Here is a 19,529-nt window from a genome sequence, read left to right as displayed (position 1 = left end):
GAAATTCTTTCAGAACAAAAAGAGAAGAAAACGAAAAAAAATTCAACAGCACTTATAGAAGTACGTGATATTCTGAATTACGTTCGCTGAATCTTAAAAAACCTAATTCACAAATGAGCGTATATCCCCATTTCTGATCATGGACAACTTTACAAGCTCCGAAAAGAAGTTTTTTATTACAAAAATTATTACACTATACATGAACAATATTCAGAATTTGTTCACCTGATCTTTAATAAGTGACCGTAAATTAGCGTACTTCTTCTCTCCAACTTTATGTAAGCTTATCCACAGTTACTCCTAGAAGAGTCTACGGCTCGGGCTTTGTCCTTGTATGATTGATTTTATCTATACATCCTTTATTGTATTGTAACCTCAAAAAAATGTGATTCTGGCTTTGAATCCATTTTCAAGCAAAAAATCTGGATTTGAACCCATTTTTCAAGCAAAAAATAATAATTCTGAGTTTTCTTCACGAGTTAAATAAAGTAAAAGGAGAGAAGAAATTTCAGAACCCAAGAAGTCACTGATCAATTTCTTATCTTTTCTGTTCAATGGTCTTTTCAATTTCATTGGTGTAATTTGTTGTTCTTCTGTCTTGCATAGAGTGCATCCAGTCCATTTTGAATCCGACTAATTCGTAGAAACCAAAACTCTTCTCGCAGAAATGCGTTAGTGTCGATTTCAGGGATACATAAGACGGCAAGGTGTAGTTCGGGTTTTCCTGGAAAAGAAAGACAAATGTGGGCTAATATTGAATACAAAATGCAAGTGTTCAGTTGACTAATTGCTTTTTCACAATTATAATCATGATTGAACAGAAAGTCTTGCTTTGATATGGCAGAAAAAAAGCCCTGAGAAAAATCAAATGCAGAAATAGTAGAAATTTTTGAGTCGCAGTAGTTTAGGTGGCGACAAGTTAACTGACCATTTCATCGATTTGGCCTCCAGTTTTTATCAATCAAAAATTTCCATCTTAATTATAGCTGAAAACATCCATTTTAAAAGTTTTTTTTGGGCTTTTTGTGCAACTATGAAAAATCACAGTAAATCACGAGATCTCACGTGAATCAAGATTTTCCAGGTTGAATAAGTTATGAATATAAAAAACTAAGGTTTCCCCATGCCGCAATGGAAGAGACTTTGGCGGACGAGATCGCGTAAAAAATTGGTTTAGCGAGTAAAATAATAGATACCGACCCAGAGAGTATATTGGACCACGTGAACAATCTCATTCTGAATCAATTCAAGGAGGAGATTATTCACTTGGTTAAAAGCATTCTTTTTCGGCCTATCAGATTTGAGCATATTACATGCCTAGCTGCTTGAATTGATCATTTAATTTAAGGGGGAGTTTGTTCACTTTCAGAGGCGGATCTAGGATTTTCTCGAGGTAGACCTTTTTTTTTGGTAGACCAAATTGATTTTCGGAGCTCTGCCAAAGCAGTAAAAAGACGTTGTTTTCGCCTAAATCCGCCTCTGTTCACTTTGTCTATGTAAGAGGGGGGGGAGCATTAATTTTTCACGTGGGCCATTATATTAGTAATATCTACCTGATTCTTATTTGCCTGAAGAGGTTTCACTTTTCGTCTAACAGCACCAAAATGAGTTTGCACCGCGTCCATTATGCTCTGAAGATAACTTTCGTTTTTAAGGTACTCCACTTGAACTATCAGCACATTTTCTGGAGGAAAAAACTGCAGTAGAGATTTGAGCATCTTTGCAAACTCGCCAAAATGGTACTGACTTTTTTCAACAGTTTGCTTTGCCTGAAACGTGTTTCTTTCATATTTAACTAATTAAAAGTTATGGTTACTTGTTGAATATGAATACTATTTTCACGCTTTTGATCATTAAATTGAACGTTGAAATTTCGTCTGTTTCCTTTTTTTTATATGAAATGTTATTTTGGTTCAAAAACTGTCGGGAAAGAAAAAAAGAGCCAATGCACAGATGTAATATTGTTACTGAACTCATAAAACTCAAGTAGTTTCAGTTTTTTTCATCAATGCGTCTAATTAAGAAAGTTCAATCGTAAATCAAACGCATTTGTTTATAGTTCAAAGCTTTGAAAATCTAACCACCCGCTGGGTATGTATAAAATTTTCAGGGGAGAAAGGTGTTTATTATTTGAAAAATAGAATCAACTGACAGTTGGAAAAGTGTCAAGGACCGCAAGAAATCAAAAAAATACTGGCCCGTTTCGAAAAAATTTCAATTTTTGATTTTCAGAGGAAAACACATGCCCTTAAAGGTCATCGAAGTTCAAGAACAATTTACGCTTTTGATAAATTTTTACCCATTTTGAGAAAACAGGATCAATAAGTATTTTTTCTATTCTGCTGGGAAACCTACAAACTATAATCCACTTGCGAAACTAGAAGTCAATCACGGCTTTCGTTACGATCATATTTGTGCTGTTCAACAGTGGATGTAGTCTAGTGAAGGTAAAAAGAGTCCAAACTGCAGAAAATCAAATTTGAGCGTAAACAAATATTTAGACTTTTTCTTGAAAAAAAAACAAAAGAAAAAATCAAGACGACCTATATAATTGTCTTTGCTATTTTATTGACAGTTAAAGTAAGTAGTATAATATATATTTCTACATTTTCGGTTTACTGATCTGGTCCGCCCGTATTCGATTTACTGATACACCGATCTACTGCTATTGACCTGCCACTTGGTAAACAACCCACCTTTTGAGATCCCCGGGCTCGTGCGCCTCTGATGATGTTGTTGTCGTTGTGAGCTGAGATGGCCGTTAGTACTGGATCTCGAACCATCATCACAAATTTCGCATCATTATTTGCACAGAAAATTTTTCGGGCCTGAAAAATTTTAATTTTTCACACCGAGGAGGTTGTTGGCTAGCTAACACCGATACAATCATCATATGGATTCACGCCGTTCTCGGACTTTTAAAACCAGTTAGATTGATGAAGTTATGTATTATGGCGAATGAATATAATGATATAATTCCAAATATACAAATGACTTATTAGATATTGAAGGAAATTGCAAAGTTGTAGACGTCTAGAAATTTGCAATTTTCTCCATCATTGAATTTCATCATTCCAACGGCTTTTTAATAGTCAAAGAATGGAGTGATGCAAGGCGCCTAATCCTGTGACTTTTTATGTTTCTTTTTTAAAAAAGATAACGTCCAACATAAACTGGTTTAGATATAACAAAAAAAGGTTACTTTTAATTTTCAAGTGTTTTTTTAATTATCAGAAAGTTTTTCTTGATCGCGCACAGCTTCTGGACTATTTTGCTTTAAGTGGAGCTCTGAAAACAACAAAACAATTAATTTCAAAGTTATAAACTTAACTGTAGATAACACAGGAGGTGCTACATCATATTACGTTTATTCAACACAAAAGTCTCAGAGTACAAAATTTCGAAAAATTCTGTTCCGTCAGTAGGTGTGGGTTTTTTGTGCCACGGAACTTTTTGATAGCATCAATAGATATTGACACCCTGAGCACAAAATCGAAATTGTTATTCAGCTAAAAGTTTTCTGTTTAAATAATGCAGGTTCACGAGTTGAGGTGTTCGACTTTTATTTCGAGCGAATTGGTTGTAAACATCCCTTTCGGTGGAACACAAATTCCAATCATAGTCGAAAACATGGTCAAAACATAGACGATCACTATTTCGGCTTACGGTCGAACACAATGTATGGTCGAAACATAGTCGAGCAAAAAGTCAAACACAAAAATTCGATTACAATGCGTGGTCCAAACATGGTCGAGCACAGAATGTTATCGAAACGTGGTCAAACACAGTTTCGAAACACAGCCGAACTCAAGAAATGGACCACATTTGATCTTAGACTAAAGAGATAGTTTGCTCAACAAAAAAAAATAATGAAACTTGGATCAACAAAATAAAATACATATTTCTGTCATATTCAAATTGAAAAATCTGATATCGATCAAAAAATAAGTTTGAACTATGTCTGAAAAAAAACATTCATTTGATTATACTAGTTGGTGGTGAAAACGTCAAGGTTGACCAAATTTTGAATTGCATACATTATACAGTTCGCGTCAGTCGAAACGTTGCTTGGGTTAAAACGTAGCTTGGGTCGAACACAGTCGAACACTTTTTTGCTCCGGTCGAGTCGGTCGAAACATTGCCAGTTTGATTGGAGTCGGTCGAAACATAGCTCGCTTAGGTCGACCGCAGTCGAACACATTTTACCTTGAGTCGAGTCGGTTAAAACATCGCTAATTTGGGTAAAGTCGGTCGAAATATAACCAATTTTGTTCAAATCGGTCAATTCATAAATAATTCGGACACCTAGATGGAATTGCCATTTCGTAGAAGTTAACACGCGTTACATTTCTTATCACGCGTTACTAAAGCTGTGATAAAACGTTGAACTCATTCGTTTACTAAATCCTTCCAAAACCGATTTAGATTACTTAATTGGTTCAATAACCGCTTACTAAATTAATATTATATCTTTAATTTTAAACATAACGTGAATAGACGATCCACTAAAACAAGGTAAAAAAATTATTATATAACATTTGAAATAAAAACACAACATTATGAATTTTTTATTCCCTATCTAATAGAGAAAATTAGAAGCTCTTTAAGGCACATTCAACAATAGTTGTGGATCCTTGCTTGTAATCCCTTGCATCATTTGCCAAAAATGAGCATAAAGTAAACGCGGAACTCAGTTAGAAACCTTTTGCATGATTTGCAAAATATCAGACTTTTTTCTTCAAATTTCTGTCTAATTATCGGAGAATGCTGAAAACTGTATGTTTCAAGAAGAACTCAAATATCAAGTTGCAGAGCAAAACATGAGTGGAAAATTTTTTTGTTTGGCTGATTTGTCTGAATAGTAAACTAGTAAACAAAAATTACAGTCATTTATCTGAATAATAAACTAGTAAACAAAAGTTACAGTCATAAATACCGCACTCACTAAATCTTGGCCCAAACCTCAGCTAATTTTGCTTCTAATTGGTTCTTAATGAAACTGCAAAAATTGGAACAGATCGCAAAAAATCATACTGAGTTTTTTTGTGGCCTTTAAAAAGTTTCTAAAAAAGTTAAACTATTTTGAATCTACATGAATTAGGTTTATATTAGTATAAGAAAAGTTGGTGATAAATCATGCATTAAACTAAATTTTGAAGGATGTTGAGGTTACCAGTAAAAGATTTTTGAAAATTAAGAATGATTTGAAGATAACGGTAAGTTCAAAACACAGAAAATAGAACTCGCTCCACGGAGAAGAGGGCAAAAATGTTCTTGAAACAAAAAAAAAACAAAGAGCAGCAAAAAATGGAAATAATAGACGTAACTGGAAAAAATTAACGAATCTAAGAACTTTCATATTTTTGATAAAATAAGCAAAAAACAACGGTTTTAAAATAACAATATCACTGTTTTCAAAAATTAGTGATATAGCTCCAAAAAACGACTTTTGAAACTTAAATGTAGAAACCAATTTTTTCGCCGTCTCATTTTTCATTTTTGAAGAGTGTAATTTGAGTTCCACTCAAAACATTCAGTGCTGATTTAAATTATCCGGACAAAAATAACGAAATTTGAAAGTTTAAACGCCTTTCTCTCAAATTGGGAAAAGATTAAACAAAAAGTAACTAGAACAAAATTTGCATAGGATATCACCAAAATTATTATACGGCAATTTTTTTCCGGTATTTTCTAATTAAAATTTTACACCAAAAGTATTGTCATTTTGATATTCTTAAGTTAATTGGGAATTACGTTGAAATGCCAATTTAATTGATGAGAAAGTCATACCAAAACAACAAAAGAAGCCTCTTACACAGTCCAAAAAAGTTCTAGAAAGATAAAGCTTCCAAAAAATTGTACAAGAGAATATGCTTTCAATTGATAGCGACTAAAGGTCATTTTTACTATATAAAAATTAAAATTTTTGGCTAAAATCGAATTTTTGGTGTTTTATGAATTTCTAAAACATTGTTGGGCTGTGTAAGAGAATTTTTATGATTTAATTGTCTCATAAAAATAATTGCTAGGTTCAGCGTAATTCCTCATTTATTCAAAAAGCCAGAATGACCGATTTTTACTTTAAATCAGCACTGTAAGTTTAAAACATAGCCAATCTACGACTGGAAAAGAGTAATGAACGTAAGTAAACATAAGAAAAACCTCTGACTTTGTTGGAAAAAATCTCAACTTTCAAAATTCAAAAAAAGAGTCGATACCCCTAAAACTTTTTGATTTTCTAGAACGATTTATGATTGGCGTTTTCTTGATAGCAATAACCCAGATTGAGAAAACGGTGCTCTTTTTCCTTCCCCCCCCCCACCAGCGAAATTTTAAAAGTAAAATTTTGTTCACATCATCGGATTGTTACAAAAATTGGTATGCCGACTAATTAGGCTATGATAAACATATTTGGTCTTCATACTTAACCTTGTAAAACCCCTCGTTACTTCATAAAATTGATGTATATGTGAGGTGGGGGAAAAGGAAAAAGAGCCGAAAACAGGTTCAACAAGTAAAATTTTTATTCCACTGGAATCTAAAAAAAATAAATTCTGCTCTCGAGACTAGAAATCGTTCACGTTTTTTCGCGCCATTTCCACGATCATTTTTGGAGAATGCTATTTACGTCAATTTCAGCAGATGAATTTCAATTGAACTCAAAAAGCGCATATATATTTAAGTGCATCAATATGTATGAATGCACATCTGTAGTTATTAGAGCATTTAAAGACTTTTTCCTGAAAAAAAAAATCAGCAAGATCTATATAAGAGTCTTCACTACGTTCATTATTCTTAAAAACACAAGTTTCATGTAAAAATTTGACAAAAATTAGGGGCATGATGCAAAAGCAAAAAATCCCAAATTGTTCAATCTCTAATGACAAATGCAAAAAGCGTTCGATTTAACATCTTATTGTTTGACATTTCGAAATTTTGCGCTTTTTCTTCACAAGTTTTTCGACATAACGAGGCCAAAATGTGCGCTGGATAGGCGCACAATTTTGTGTCTGCATGTTCCCGGATTCTAGAAACTGATCTTCAAGCATGTTCCAAAAGGTAAATGGATTCCACTCACAAAATTTCCGTCGATTCCGCGTACAAATAACTGTAACGTAAACTTTGTTGGCACATTTGTTGTGTCAAAGATTCCGCAACAAGCAGTGTTAGCCAGTTTTTTGGCGTTCCGCAACTGTAAGTGGAATCCCCAAATGTAAGTGGAATCCGTAAACTTTAATTGGACTCCTAATTTTGCTGATTACCAATTTGCATATGAACAATTAAAAGCTAGAGCTGGAATGCTTATCTTTAGCAATGCGGATTTTAAAAGTTTAGGACCTTGGATAACTAAATTGGTGGATATCAGTTTCTAGTATTTGGGATACATATCCCAACAAGCATTTTTTGGGCTCATACTTTTGGAAAAAAAACACTGAATAAATTGGGTTGAAAGTGATCAGAAACACACCGCACAGCATTTCGCCGATTTTTCAGTGTTTGGGATTGAAGGAATCTCAAATACTGGAATATCAAGGAATAAATATGGAAGAAATTCTTTATTTGGAGTCATTGGGTTGAAAGTGTTCAGAAACACACCGCACAGCATATCGCCGATTTGTTAGTATTTGGGATTTCATCGATCCCAAATACTAGTCAGTATTTGGGATTGATGGAATTCCAAGTACTGGAATACTTTGGAATAAAATAATTATTTGAAGTCAATGGGTTGAGGGTGTTTAGAAAAACAATGCACAGTATATCGCCGAATTAGTTCAGTATTTGTGATTCCATTGATCCCACATACTGGTAAGTATTTGAAATTCCATCAACCCCAAATTCTGAAGCTGGTTTTTTGAAAGGAATTGGGATCGAACGGCAGGCTTTGCAACAGGTATCTGATCAACGCAGTAATTAAGTAATTGAGATTGAACTTGCTGGTCTCCATCTTGTAATTAAAATATAAAAACTTTAAAAGATATAAACATATATGTAAACGGATTCCGCAAACAAAATGCAGATTCCATTTACAATTTGCGATTTCCACTAACAATTCGCGGATACCGCTTACAGTTGCGGATTCCGCAACAGCTCATTTTAACAATACACATGTCTAATTGTTTGTTTGTGGATTCCACGAATTGTTCTGGATTCCGCAAATACAGTTGCGGTTACCGCAAATTTGCCTATTTCTGGAGCGGTTTTGAGTGGTAAAGTCTTTTAGGTATTTGTTTGTGGAATACAAAACAGCTAAGAAGATCAAAGAAAACTATTAATGTTGCAGATTCCGGGACAAATCTGATTTTGGCCTGTTACGGAATCTACTTACAATGCACAGAATGCACATTTTGGCCTCGTAACGGATTTTTCACACATAAATTTGCAATTGCAGTTTTTGACGATTTTTATAAGTTCAAAGAATTCTTGAAAACACTCCATTTCAAAATACTTGGGCATCTTCTATAGTTCATATAAATGAAAAACTGTTTGAACAACTAAAATTTACCCATTGCAATAAAATTTTGCACAATAAACCTAGAACTTCAAGTCAAACATCGTTCTCTAGGTGTTTCAAAACTCATTTCACAATGGTTCGTTTACTGTTTAATGTTGGTTGTCCAAACTAGTTTTGTCATTGAAGACATCAAGTACCTAGTCAAAGTCAATGTCAGCTACTTAGTGTTTATAATTTGAACCTTGCTGGGAATTGGTGGAACCAATTGGGCCTGCATCAGTTCAATTTCGAATAAAGATAGTGGAGTGCAAATAATTCTAAACCGCGCTTAAGCAAATCGCGCTGAGCTTAAAATAGATCAACAATTTTACCATAATGGAAATGTTCAAATACCGTTAACTTCGAAGGTGCGGTAAAAATCAATTAAGAAAATTTAAATCTCGTTTTACGACGCTGAAAAACATTTTAAACAGCTGGAAATGTTTAAATTCGATTTGAATCACCGCTGAACACACAAGATTTCGTTCGAACTCATTCAATGAATTTTTACCTTAACTTTAGAAACGGATTATGCTTAGACAGACTGCAAAGCCTTTCATAGATCCTCGCGAATAGGAAAACGGGAATTATTATCGTCATAAACTGAGTTTGTAGGGAAAAGCGCCGGAATGCGAAATTATTTTTTCGAAGAAATAAAACCATGAAGTGACCTACCTCAGTAATTCTTGAGTACCTCGGGCACCCATCTAGAATTAAGGTCTGACCATCCGAGTTAGCACTACCACACTGATCACAGAAGTTGAGATGAACCACAAAAAAAAACATATTTTAGAACTATCCTCAATTTTTCCAATCCAATTCTTCTAAACTTTTATTTTCCTTTTTAACTCGAAATTTTTCATTTTTATTGACCTATTTTAACTTTCAAAATTCAATTAATTGAGAAGAAGTCTTTGCAAAAATGATTATATTATAACCTAGTCCATTCTCAACCTCTGATGTATTAGTGCCGCATTTTGATTTTGGAAACAATTTGAAAAACTCTTTCTGGCCAGAAGACGACTGTGCCCAACACGCTTCTTTGCCCCCGTCGACAAAACCGGAAGTAGGGTCGTAAAATTTATAACCAACGTTCGGGTCATGTTTGAGTAACATTGCCATAGTCGTACTGCCGCATTTTCCACTGCCCCAAAAATAAACAGTCTGACAACAAGTTGCGTTCCAAACATCTTTTGTTTTGCACATCTCGGTTGATGAATATTGCCGAGTCCAATTGAGGACTTTTGGGTGAAATGCCGCCGGAGCGTAGGGAAGAGCCATGTCTCTAATTAGGCCGTCACAGCCGAGAAAAGGTCCATGGGCTATTCGGTCAGAGAGACGTTCTTGGATTAGTTGTGACTCGTCAAGTTTCACCTTTTTGCTTATTAATTTCACATTGAAGCCATAGGCTGAATCTATGAAAAAAAAAATGTAAAAATAATATACTTTTTTCGTCTCAATGTTATGGTTATTAAAACTAAAAAGACAAAAAAATGCAATTGATATTTTATTGTCCGTTATAACCTGTTTTATTGTTGCTCTGGACATAGTCTGGATTCGATCCCGTGACCTCTTGCTCTCTGATAATTTTTTCAAACGAGTTTTGAAAAACAACGACCACGCTGACATTGCTGAATAAAAGCAGAAAAAGGGAGCCGAGGAAGATGCGAAGGCCGAATCGACGAATTTGTCTGCTTCTAAGTGAGAAACTGCAGCTAAAGCATCAACCAAAATACTGAATGCTAAACGGGAAAAAAGATTTTGTTATTGTTGCAAGACATCTTAGTTTTTTACAGGCGGTTATGGATAAAATCAGACAAAAATAAATCGCTTTTTTCTTTAACCTGATAAAAGAATTTTCTTATCATGAGCAAACTGAAAAAAGTTTCCTTGCCAAAATGATTTATCAATTCTTTGATTTTTAAGACAAGCATCAAAAAGGCAATTTTCTAAAATCACTTCTAACAGAAGTTAAAAAATAACCCAACAAGGACTGTTTTGATTGAAATTGACTGTGAAAAACTGACGGCGAAACCGGTTTGAATCTTCTATGCATCATGTTCTTTGCCACTAGTCATTTATTTTTATGTTTTCTCTTTAAAAAAAATTTTTTACAATTGCTTTCTTTTTAAACAGCAACAAAACGGCCATAAAAACTAACTATGCCCAGCTAAAAATCTTGTAGAAACTTACACCCTGAAAACAAAAAGGAAACAACAAATAAAAGGTTTGTACACGGAACCAATAAACCAGACCAATCAACCAGAAGTAGATCTTTCAGGGGTGTGCCAGCAAGTGTTTTGATCAAAGACACCACCAGCAACATATTAGAATAAAAAGATAACTAAAAAAACAAGGATAACCGGTTAATGTGCACGTTAGCAAATAATAGTCCGACCATATTCATAAAAAGTTTACCTAAAAAAAAATGTATGTATTTTTTCAAATTACTGTCATTTATTGTGCGTGGTGCCATAACAGGATTTGAAAAACTAAAACTTTGAAAATTTTGACAATCATATGTAAAAAAAAGCAAATATATCGTTTTTTCGAAAAATTACAAAAACACAATGAATCAAAAAAATCTTTTTTTTTCTGTTTTCTGAAGCTTTTTTTATTCCTTAGATAGTGCTAAAAAACTTTCATAATTAATTTTATTGGAGCAAAACCGAAGTTCCACGGCTTATCTTCCTATAATAGGCCTGCTCGATTGCTTTACTTGCTCAAAATTGAACTGAAACTCAAAAACCAGTTTTTCTTAGCACTGCGACAACTTTTGAAATTTCTTTTTGTTGTTTTTCGAATCACCGATGAAACTGTTTCATCTCTCCGTCCGTTTCGACGATTATATGTAGTAACTGCTAATAGTTGATATAACAAACAAAGCCAACTCGCTCACTTTAATTGCAAGACCAAAAATCAAACATTTTAATTGACACTGAGAAAACGTCTTACATTATTTGAAATTGTCGTGCGAATCATAAGTTAAAATGATATACTTATCCAATGATTATTTAAGGTACCTGATTTTGCGAGAAGAAAAAAATTGAAAGGAAAAAGACACACCCGAATACAAAGTTCCTACACATTCTCAATGTTTGAAACAATAAACGACCCAACCTATCCATTTATTTATGTAATTTGCGTTGCAATCATTTAAACTCTAATTTCTATATATCTATTTTTCCGTTTAAAAAAAATAGATTTAGCGTTTTAGCGAAAGAGTTTTTGTAGTAAGTTGGGGGAGAGATCGAAATCAATTTGGTCGACCTAAAAAAAAGATCGACAAAAAGTTATTTTGAAAACCCACCCCTACTAGAAAGTTTTAGAAACTTTTCTGATTCAAACTACTATACTTAATAATTTGCCTTTTTTGGCAATGTACTGATTATCTGTTGCTTAAAAATTATTGTTCATTTTTGTTCGATTGATATCGATTGATTTTTCGTAAGTTTGCGAGGCTTCTGAAAAACTTTCCTTCTTCTTATCAATTAACCGTTAATTTTTACACTGCTTCGGTCAGTGGCGTGTCACAAGTGTTTTTCGAATAGTTAAAGGGGTAAAAAGTTTTGTTCACAACCATTTTCTTAAGGCTGGTTACCTAGAAGCAATTTTTGCAAGAAATGCAGTTTTTGAAATAATTTGAAAAAAAATTAAAAAAACGAAAAAAACTAATTTTCAGTAAGAATATAGCAAAAATGAAGTGATTAAATTTTATCCGCAGTTTCTTACGCATTCCGATCAAAGTAACTTTTTTGAAAGGTGACCTTTGAACACCATTAAAATTAGTGAGCTTGAAAAAGTAGAAAAAAACTTTTGAAAGGTAGATTTTGGAAAATGACGACCTAATGAGGGTTGGACCACCTGACGACCCAAAAGCTCCCCATTTTGTTAGTATTTACTAATTCAATTTCTTAGAGACCCTCATATTTCTTAAATGCGCCTTAGGCGTTAATATAACCTAACTTTTAGGGAGAAGCGCTCTCCAAAAACCGCGAATTTTTTGTCTAAATTTTCCAAAGTTGCCTAGAAACGCCTGAAAAATTCGCTGCGGCGCAGAAAAATTGTGTAAATTGTGGTCATAAAAGTGATCTGGTAGAGCTTAGAAAATCTATTCGGTTGATTTCAAAAAAGACTAAAAAGGCCAACAACATTTTGAAAGTTTTTTAAACCCCCTCCCCACCCCCCCTCAGAAAAGAAAATTCTAAATCCACCCATGAGCGTGGCAATTGGAAAACGCATCTGCAGTTAATCAGTTTGTTAGGTAGCAAAAAACGCAATTAAAGAACTGCTGGCTCTTTTCTTTCCCCCCACCTCAAACGAGCATCAATTTTAAGGTCTAACGTGTGGTCTTACAAGGTTGATTATGAAGACCAAACTTGTATGTCATTGCTAAGTTAGTCTGCGTCTCAATTTTCATGACAATCTGACAATCTAAACAGTAATTTTAACTATAAAAATTTGCAGCTGGGGGAAAAAGAGCCGAATTGTTTATACTTCTATTGATAGATCTTTCGCTCTAGAAATTCGGTTGACCGATGTGTTGGAGTTTTTTTCTAAAGTTTTTCACATTAAGTACAAAGTGATGACTTCAACCTCTATATACGATATAATAAGACCACGTAGTTCGCCTATATTCAACGAGGAACAATTTCTGACTTCGGGACAAATTATTTGAAATAAATTATTATTTTTTAGAAATTGATCTCAGATTGTCCAGATCTTTGAGACAATGTAAATAGCTTGTCCAAAAGTAATTTGGTAAAAAATTCAAGTTAGTACAAACAGAAAAGTCGAAACCACTTTGTGCTGGACTCGACTTCGGATAAAATTAGTCAAAATGAGAGTACAATGGTAGTTCAAACTCTTACAATTACAAATGATTTGTTTCGAAATAGTAATGGAAGGAATTTAATTGGATTTTTTTTTACAAAAAAAACTGCATCCACCGAGACGAGAATAAATTCCCATAGTTACCGTCTGCAAAAAAACAGTGCTTTTGTTTGACAACTCAAGAACAATTCGGCACTTAAAAATGCCAATTCTCTCATTATGCAGTACGCACAATTTTTAAACTCTTACAAACAATCAAAGTCACAATTAGCATTTGATTGTGCCTACCTGTTTAGAAAAACTCGTTAAAATAAAATTATTTTTGCATTGATTTAACATATTTAAAATTGATTTCAAATGAAGAATCAATTTAAAACAAAAAAAACATATGTAAGCTTTGGGATCAAAAACGTTTTTAAATCAATAAAAAAGATGTCTACAGAGAATTTATGATTAAGTAGAATTTCACAACCCAAGAATTGGTTTAAATTAATTGGATAGCAAATGAAATTCATCCGGCAATCGCAAAAACCGATATACTTTTTCTGAAGTTGTGAAAAATCAGTTTTCTATCCTCAATTAAATTTTATATTTTTGTTTTTTTTTTTGCGCGAAATTGAGCAAAAATTGTGCCCAAAATAGTAACAAGCTCAAGATGATCTACAGACACTCAAGGAGAGTTGTAGTTGTATACCGGAAACATTTTTATTTATTTTTTTAAATTCCTTAAAAATCCTCTATTATATTGGTTCCTGTGGTGATTAATAGTAAATTCGGGCATAATTGAAAAAATTCCATTTTTCCACAAAACTCAACGCAGTTTTTCGTAGCAAATCAGGAAAAAACTGAAAAAATCATCTGGGAACAATTGCACTTATAGTGCCTTTAGTTGACTTGAAGTCAATTATCATTACGACCCTAGTCGAGATCCCATCAAAAACTGCTCAACATTTGAGTGGTTTGAGCAACTATTTTAGACAATTGCAGTCAAACCGTCCAAACGGTTTAAAAACTGCTCGAATATTAGCAAGAAACAATCAAATTGCTGGAAACCGCTCAAATCTTTGCAAATCTTGACCATTTTTTACAAATTGTTCTCGAAGGTATATTTGCAGCAGGGTTCCAGGGCCCAGAAAAAAGTCTCAATGCTGATTACTTCTCTTATGAAGTCAAATTAAAAACCGCTAAACGTTTTTGAGAAACCCTGTCAACATTTACTCAAACCGCTCCTTCTAGAGCAGGAGTTTGAGCGCAATTGTCTATAAAAACCATTCAAACCGCTCAAATCTTGCTTAAAATTGGGCTAAAACTCTCGACTTCAAGTGAAAACCACATTTTACTTTTTATGATTTACTTATAATTTACCCTGTCTAAATAAGAGTTGGATAGCTTTGATCTTTTTTAATTTCTATGTTGTTTGATCAAAATGAAGTCAAAATTTAATGTTGAAAACTAGTTTAACTGAATTATAAACTGATAAGTTTCAAATTAAAACCTTTCAAAACAAAAAAAAACCGATTTAAGTCTTATTTTACACATCTTCTTTATAGTAATAATTATTCACAGGTTCAAATGTTTATGAATTGTCCAATTTTAGTTGGAAAGCGTAAATTGTGAGTAAAAAAACAAAAACTAAAAATTTGGATCAATTTAGAATCCTGTTAATTTTGCTTTGAGTTTCATCAATAAAGTTTGTCTTAAAATTGATTCACACTCTATTTTTCTCCAAACCCTTTTCTTACTTAAATCAATCCTCATCTGAACTATTTGACAGTTGTCGGATTATTTACTCGCTTTCCTAGGATTATTTACTCACTTATCTTTGTAAACTCCTGTCAAGGGCATAATATTTTGTTCTCAGTAACAAGAAAAGATATAAAATTTGGTCAAAGAAGTGTAAATTTAAAATTTTTTCTCTTGAGGCATTTTCGTTGATTTTTCAGTACTTTTTTTCTGTACTATAGCGCTGGTAAGTATATTATTTACGTAATAAAACTCGACTGACAAACGGAATCTACAATTCTATGTCGAAAGCTCAAAAAAAGAACAAAAATATATGATGGCATCTGTCATAAATTCCGGTCATTTTTCGTTGCATATTTAAGTCGGTGTTTCCTGATTCCTTCTTTGCAACCGGAAATAAAAACATTCATTGATTTCGTCGGAAACGCTTTCATTTCTTGATAGAGCTTAGTTTTTTAAACTACCTACAGACAAATAAGCATCCGTATTTTTGTTTTAAAACCTTACTCGGGCATTTATATTTCATTTTAAGTTCGTCAGCTTTTGACCTTCGTCAACAAAAGTAGAAAAAAAAGTTTGAGCTCACAAGATTGTTTATCCTCGCCTTGAAAAAAAACACGGAAAAAACTGATGCTAATTTGGTGCCGTATTTACTTATAAAGGTTAGTTTTGAGTGGTTCGTTTACTCAAAGGTAACGAAAATTTTAGCACTTCAAATAAAAGAAAAAATGTGAGAGCCAGTGAGTTGTACAGTAGCCCAGCAACTAGGTACCATTCCATGCCATTGGATAGCCAGTTTGAACTTAAAACTTTGCAAACGAGTTGAAAAAGGACAATTGAGTTGGGAATTTAGAACTCCCAAGTTGGTGTTTCTGTTAGTATCCTGATCTTGAATGCATAAAAATGTCAATCGAGTTTTTTTTTATTTCGGGTAATCGATTTCAGACAAGGCATCAAAACAAGGATGCTTAGTTGTCAAGATATTTTATATTTCAACGAAAACTTTTTCTCCAATGCTTGCCTCAAAAAGTTTCACAAGTACTAAATAAGAGCCTACATAATCTCTAGAGGTTCAAAATTCAAGCTCATTTTCGCAGCTCCTTCATTAACCAAGAGGGGATATAATTTTTTTTGTAAAAAAATCGAATACGAAAAAAATTGAAATATTTTCGATAACAAAAAAAATCGAAAACGTTGGTCGACCTTTTTTAGATGAAACAACTGCTTTTCTAAGCTCTCTCTATCTCTCAAAGCACTATAGTGAATGAGTGGCCAAGAGGATAAACCCTTCAGGGGAGCGTAGCGTTCACTGGCATCACCTCAAATGGGCTACAGCTTTTCACACTGTTTGTATCAGCGGTTTAGTTCGATATTGTTTTCATCAATCTTTCAAGATTTGGAAGATGGGATGGAAGGGGTTTTTAAATGGAACAAATTTACCTTTGATCAGTCATAGATTCCTTGCTCCTGAGGTTGAATTTCTTGCTCTAATCTTGCATAAAAGATTCCTTGACCTAACTAAAGTTGAGTTGAATTTTTTTGATCATTTGCGTTTTAAGATTGAATTTAGCTTAAAAGAAAGTTTGAGATGAAATGCATTTTAAAATAGAAGTCATTGCAACCACAAACTGACAATGGAAGTTATCAAAATGTACGACAACCATTTCATGCAGGCGCATAGCTCAGAACTTTTAACTGCAATTGAATTGCATTTGCGGTGCATTGAATTACCATTCATTTTTTAAAAGAGCCTATTCACAAACTATTATATTAGAAAAGTGTTCATATTTTTTCTAACAAATGAGTTATTGTTGCTTTTTAACACCAGGAACTCAGCATGTTTGACAAAAACATGCCAATTGAAAATGAAACTTTAGCTTGGCGGTCGAGTAATCTCAAAGGAATGATGTAATGTAATCTCAAAATCATGAACAGAGATCCCGTGTCGAGCTAATGGACGTATTCCTTATTTGTCATGCTTGACCAACTTTCGCTAGATTTTGACCCTCTCAGTTAAACATTTTTTACCATGTTTTTGCTTCGGCCTTGATGTGGGAAAGTAACTTTGTATTTGGATGTAAAAAATTTTGTAGTTTTTTTCCTTTTTTTTACTCAAAAGCCACTTAAGTGTTACGCAAAATTACCAGATATAAGTCAGACAAGACAGTATATTTAATATTGAAACCGATTAATAAAATTAACTTAGAACTAAACCCTCAACACTCAAAGCACAGTATTAACTGTGGTCGGAACATACTTTACTATTTGCACAACAGGTAATTCCTCTTCAAGTGCTAATTTTTGTTGCGCTGCTTATGATAATCAGTTCCTGACAGCTTCGGGGGTAAAGCTTTCTAATTTTATCGAGTCATCAACACCAACAAAAGAAATGAAATAGATCCACCGGAATTTTGATATTTAAACGGTAGAGTTCATGACGCCCTTGTCGGCTTTCATTTACCTTTTCAGTGGACACGCTAAGATAGCGCGCTCAAAACTTGGCAGCTTATCAGTTGATTTTCTAACAGGGCAACTCTGTAGGAACAGAGCGTATGTCAATTTCTGTACTACTTTATGGTTTATGGTTTGATGCGGTTTGTCCACTCTCTGTTTTCTTTAGCACAATGAACTCTTCTAACCTTTTGACAATGTGCTACCAACTCGTTACTATCAGAGAACTTAAGTTTGGTGAATGAGTTTTATAATTACTAATTATCCTCGACACACTTTGACTTGAGTCCATGGCTATTAAGGTATTGCCATAGCTGACTTACCAGTTTTTGCCACACCAAAGTTTGTAGCTCATTCACTCCCTTGACATTGTTTTCAGAAAAAGAGCGGAGGTTGAACCTCCTGCAACTTGATTAGAATGTGACTTTTAATCTATCACTAATTTACAGCAGTGTCATATCTGATATGTTTTCATGCAAAAGACTCATCTTCTTTGCACGGTTTTTACCGCTTCTAGTCTATCGAAACCAACACTTCTGATGACGCAGGTATCGAAGCCATATAATAGGACTGGTTTCGAGAGTAAATCGAGTCACCGCTGCTCTTGAAAGTCAATATTCTATATACCAAAACTCATTAGGACGTAGTTTTTTGCTATCCTTTTCTCAGTAAAGCGAGAACTGGTATCGCTGTTGACGCAGTCATCAAAACGTCTCTCGATTAAAGGAAAACCATTATCTTTTCAATCTAATGACTGAGTAATTTGATAGTTTTTGCTCGTGATTACAATAAAACATTTTCATTTTTCGTTAGACAGATAATTTTAGCTGAAGAGTCAGAAAACGATTGTCGTTTCATTTGGCAAGCAGATAGCCTTCGCTTGCTTTTTTGGGTTTTCAGAGATCAAAGCAAGTTGAACAGCGTATGCAGAAACGCTTTTAACTCGTGTCTTGACACAGAACGAATTCAAAATTAATGACAAGCAAATGTGCATATAACTCGCAGTTTTGAAATCTTGGCGGTTTGCGACACAAGTCTTATCCTTATAAAGTCTGCCCATCAGGTTGAAGTTAAACGTTTTCATCAAACCGGTAAAATCTCACGCCATTACCAATTTGCTTAGGGCGATAAACAGCACCTCTTTATAAATGGAGCTTAAACTTTATTCAGGTTGATGAAAATCATTAAAATCGGCGGTTGCGTTAAATCTCCGGCACAGCAAGTGTTTAGTTGCAAAGATTACTCGACTCGTTGAAATTTGGCTTCCGAGTTACAGCGGAAAGAATGATTTTTCTGTGTTTGTTCATTTGCCCTGTTTCAAATCTCTCTGGAAAAAAAAACGTTCTCAATTTGATTGAGAACGAAAATGTTTCACAAATTGCGTGGTTGTGCTCTTTTTTTCCTTCAACCAAACTGAGTTCTGATTTTTCCTTTCAAGACTGAGAATTTGTTTCTACCCGCATTGGATTTCCATGAATAAAAATCGATTATAATTGAGTTTCGTTGTCACTGCCCACAAAAGTGAAAAAAAAATTGATTATAATCAATTAAAAATGGATTACAATGTTACTATTTTTCGAGGCAACAAAATCCATTTTTACTCCATTAAAATCGATTTTTTTTTTACTTTTGTTAACTTTTGTTTCTGTCTAATATTATATCACGCTGAATCAATTAATCCATTTAATTTCTCAGGTCATTATATCGTTGGTGGTGCAACTTTGTAGTATTTATCTTGATAATTTTTAGTTTTTCTAAAATGGTAAAAAAAGCTTTTATTACCTTTTTTACTTACAATTTTTCGAAGAAAAAAACTTGAAAACGTGCGACCTCAGAATCAATGAAAAAAGCAAAAATGATGTTTATTCAAGTTTACTATGATAACTCAGGAGGGGTGCAGAAACTAAATCTCAATACTCTGAAAATCCAGCTCGGCCAACCGACAAAATTAATTTACAAGCAGTCTGATTTCTTTTTCTTAAACCATATTATGATTGGCTGTAATTGTCTC

The 19,529-nt window shown here is 33.7% G+C and overlaps 1 protein-coding gene across 3 annotated transcripts; it reads right to left on the bottom strand.

Annotated features, from left to right (window-relative positions):
• Positions 1–479: 479 nt before the first annotated feature.
• Positions 480–16,813, bottom strand: LOC134854418 (uncharacterized). 3 transcript variants are annotated; one of them, XM_063870660.1, is made up of 7 exons: positions 16,508–16,813; positions 10,016–10,206; positions 9,446–9,906; positions 9,167–9,238; positions 2,697–2,828; positions 1,554–1,769; positions 480–724 (listed from the first exon to the last, which is right to left on the bottom strand). In XM_063870660.1, the coding sequence occupies exons 1-7, from the start codon at positions 16,519–16,521 to the stop codon at positions 539–541; spliced, it is 1,272 nt and encodes a 423-aa protein (XP_063726730.1). In that variant the 5' UTR covers positions 16,522–16,813; the 3' UTR covers positions 480–538. The 3 variants fall into 3 exon arrangements, with proteins under 3 accessions (XP_063726730.1, XP_063726729.1, XP_063726731.1); XM_063870659.1 differs by lacking the exon at positions 16,508–16,813 and adding an exon at positions 15,141–15,344; XM_063870661.1 differs by lacking the exon at positions 16,508–16,813 and adding an exon at positions 15,141–15,344 and having other exon boundaries at positions 1,554–1,631.
• Positions 16,814–19,529: the final 2,716 nt, after the last annotated feature.

This window comes from Symsagittifera roscoffensis, chromosome 9, assembly GCF_963678635.1.
Source record: "Symsagittifera roscoffensis chromosome 9, txSymRosc1.1, whole genome shotgun sequence".
NCBI classification, from domain to species: Eukaryota; Metazoa; Xenacoelomorpha; order Acoela; family Convolutidae; genus Symsagittifera; species Symsagittifera roscoffensis.
Note: the sequence above shows the minus strand (reverse complement) of the source record. Positions and strands in the feature narration are given on the sequence as shown.

Excerpts from the sequence above, each read along its gene's own strand:
- LOC134854418 (XM_063870659.1), bottom strand. The coding sequence starts at position 15,169 with ATGCCCTTGACAGGAGTTTACAAAGATAA. Across the intron at positions 10,207-15,140 it reads ACAGGAGTTTACAAAGATAA|CTGCAGTTTCTCACTTAGAA; the intron begins GTGAGTAAATAA and ends TTGATGCTTTAG. Across the intron at positions 1,770-2,696 it reads GAGCCCGGGGATCTCAAAAG|GCAAAGCAAACTGTTGAAAA; the intron begins GTGGGTTGTTTA and ends AACACGTTTCAG.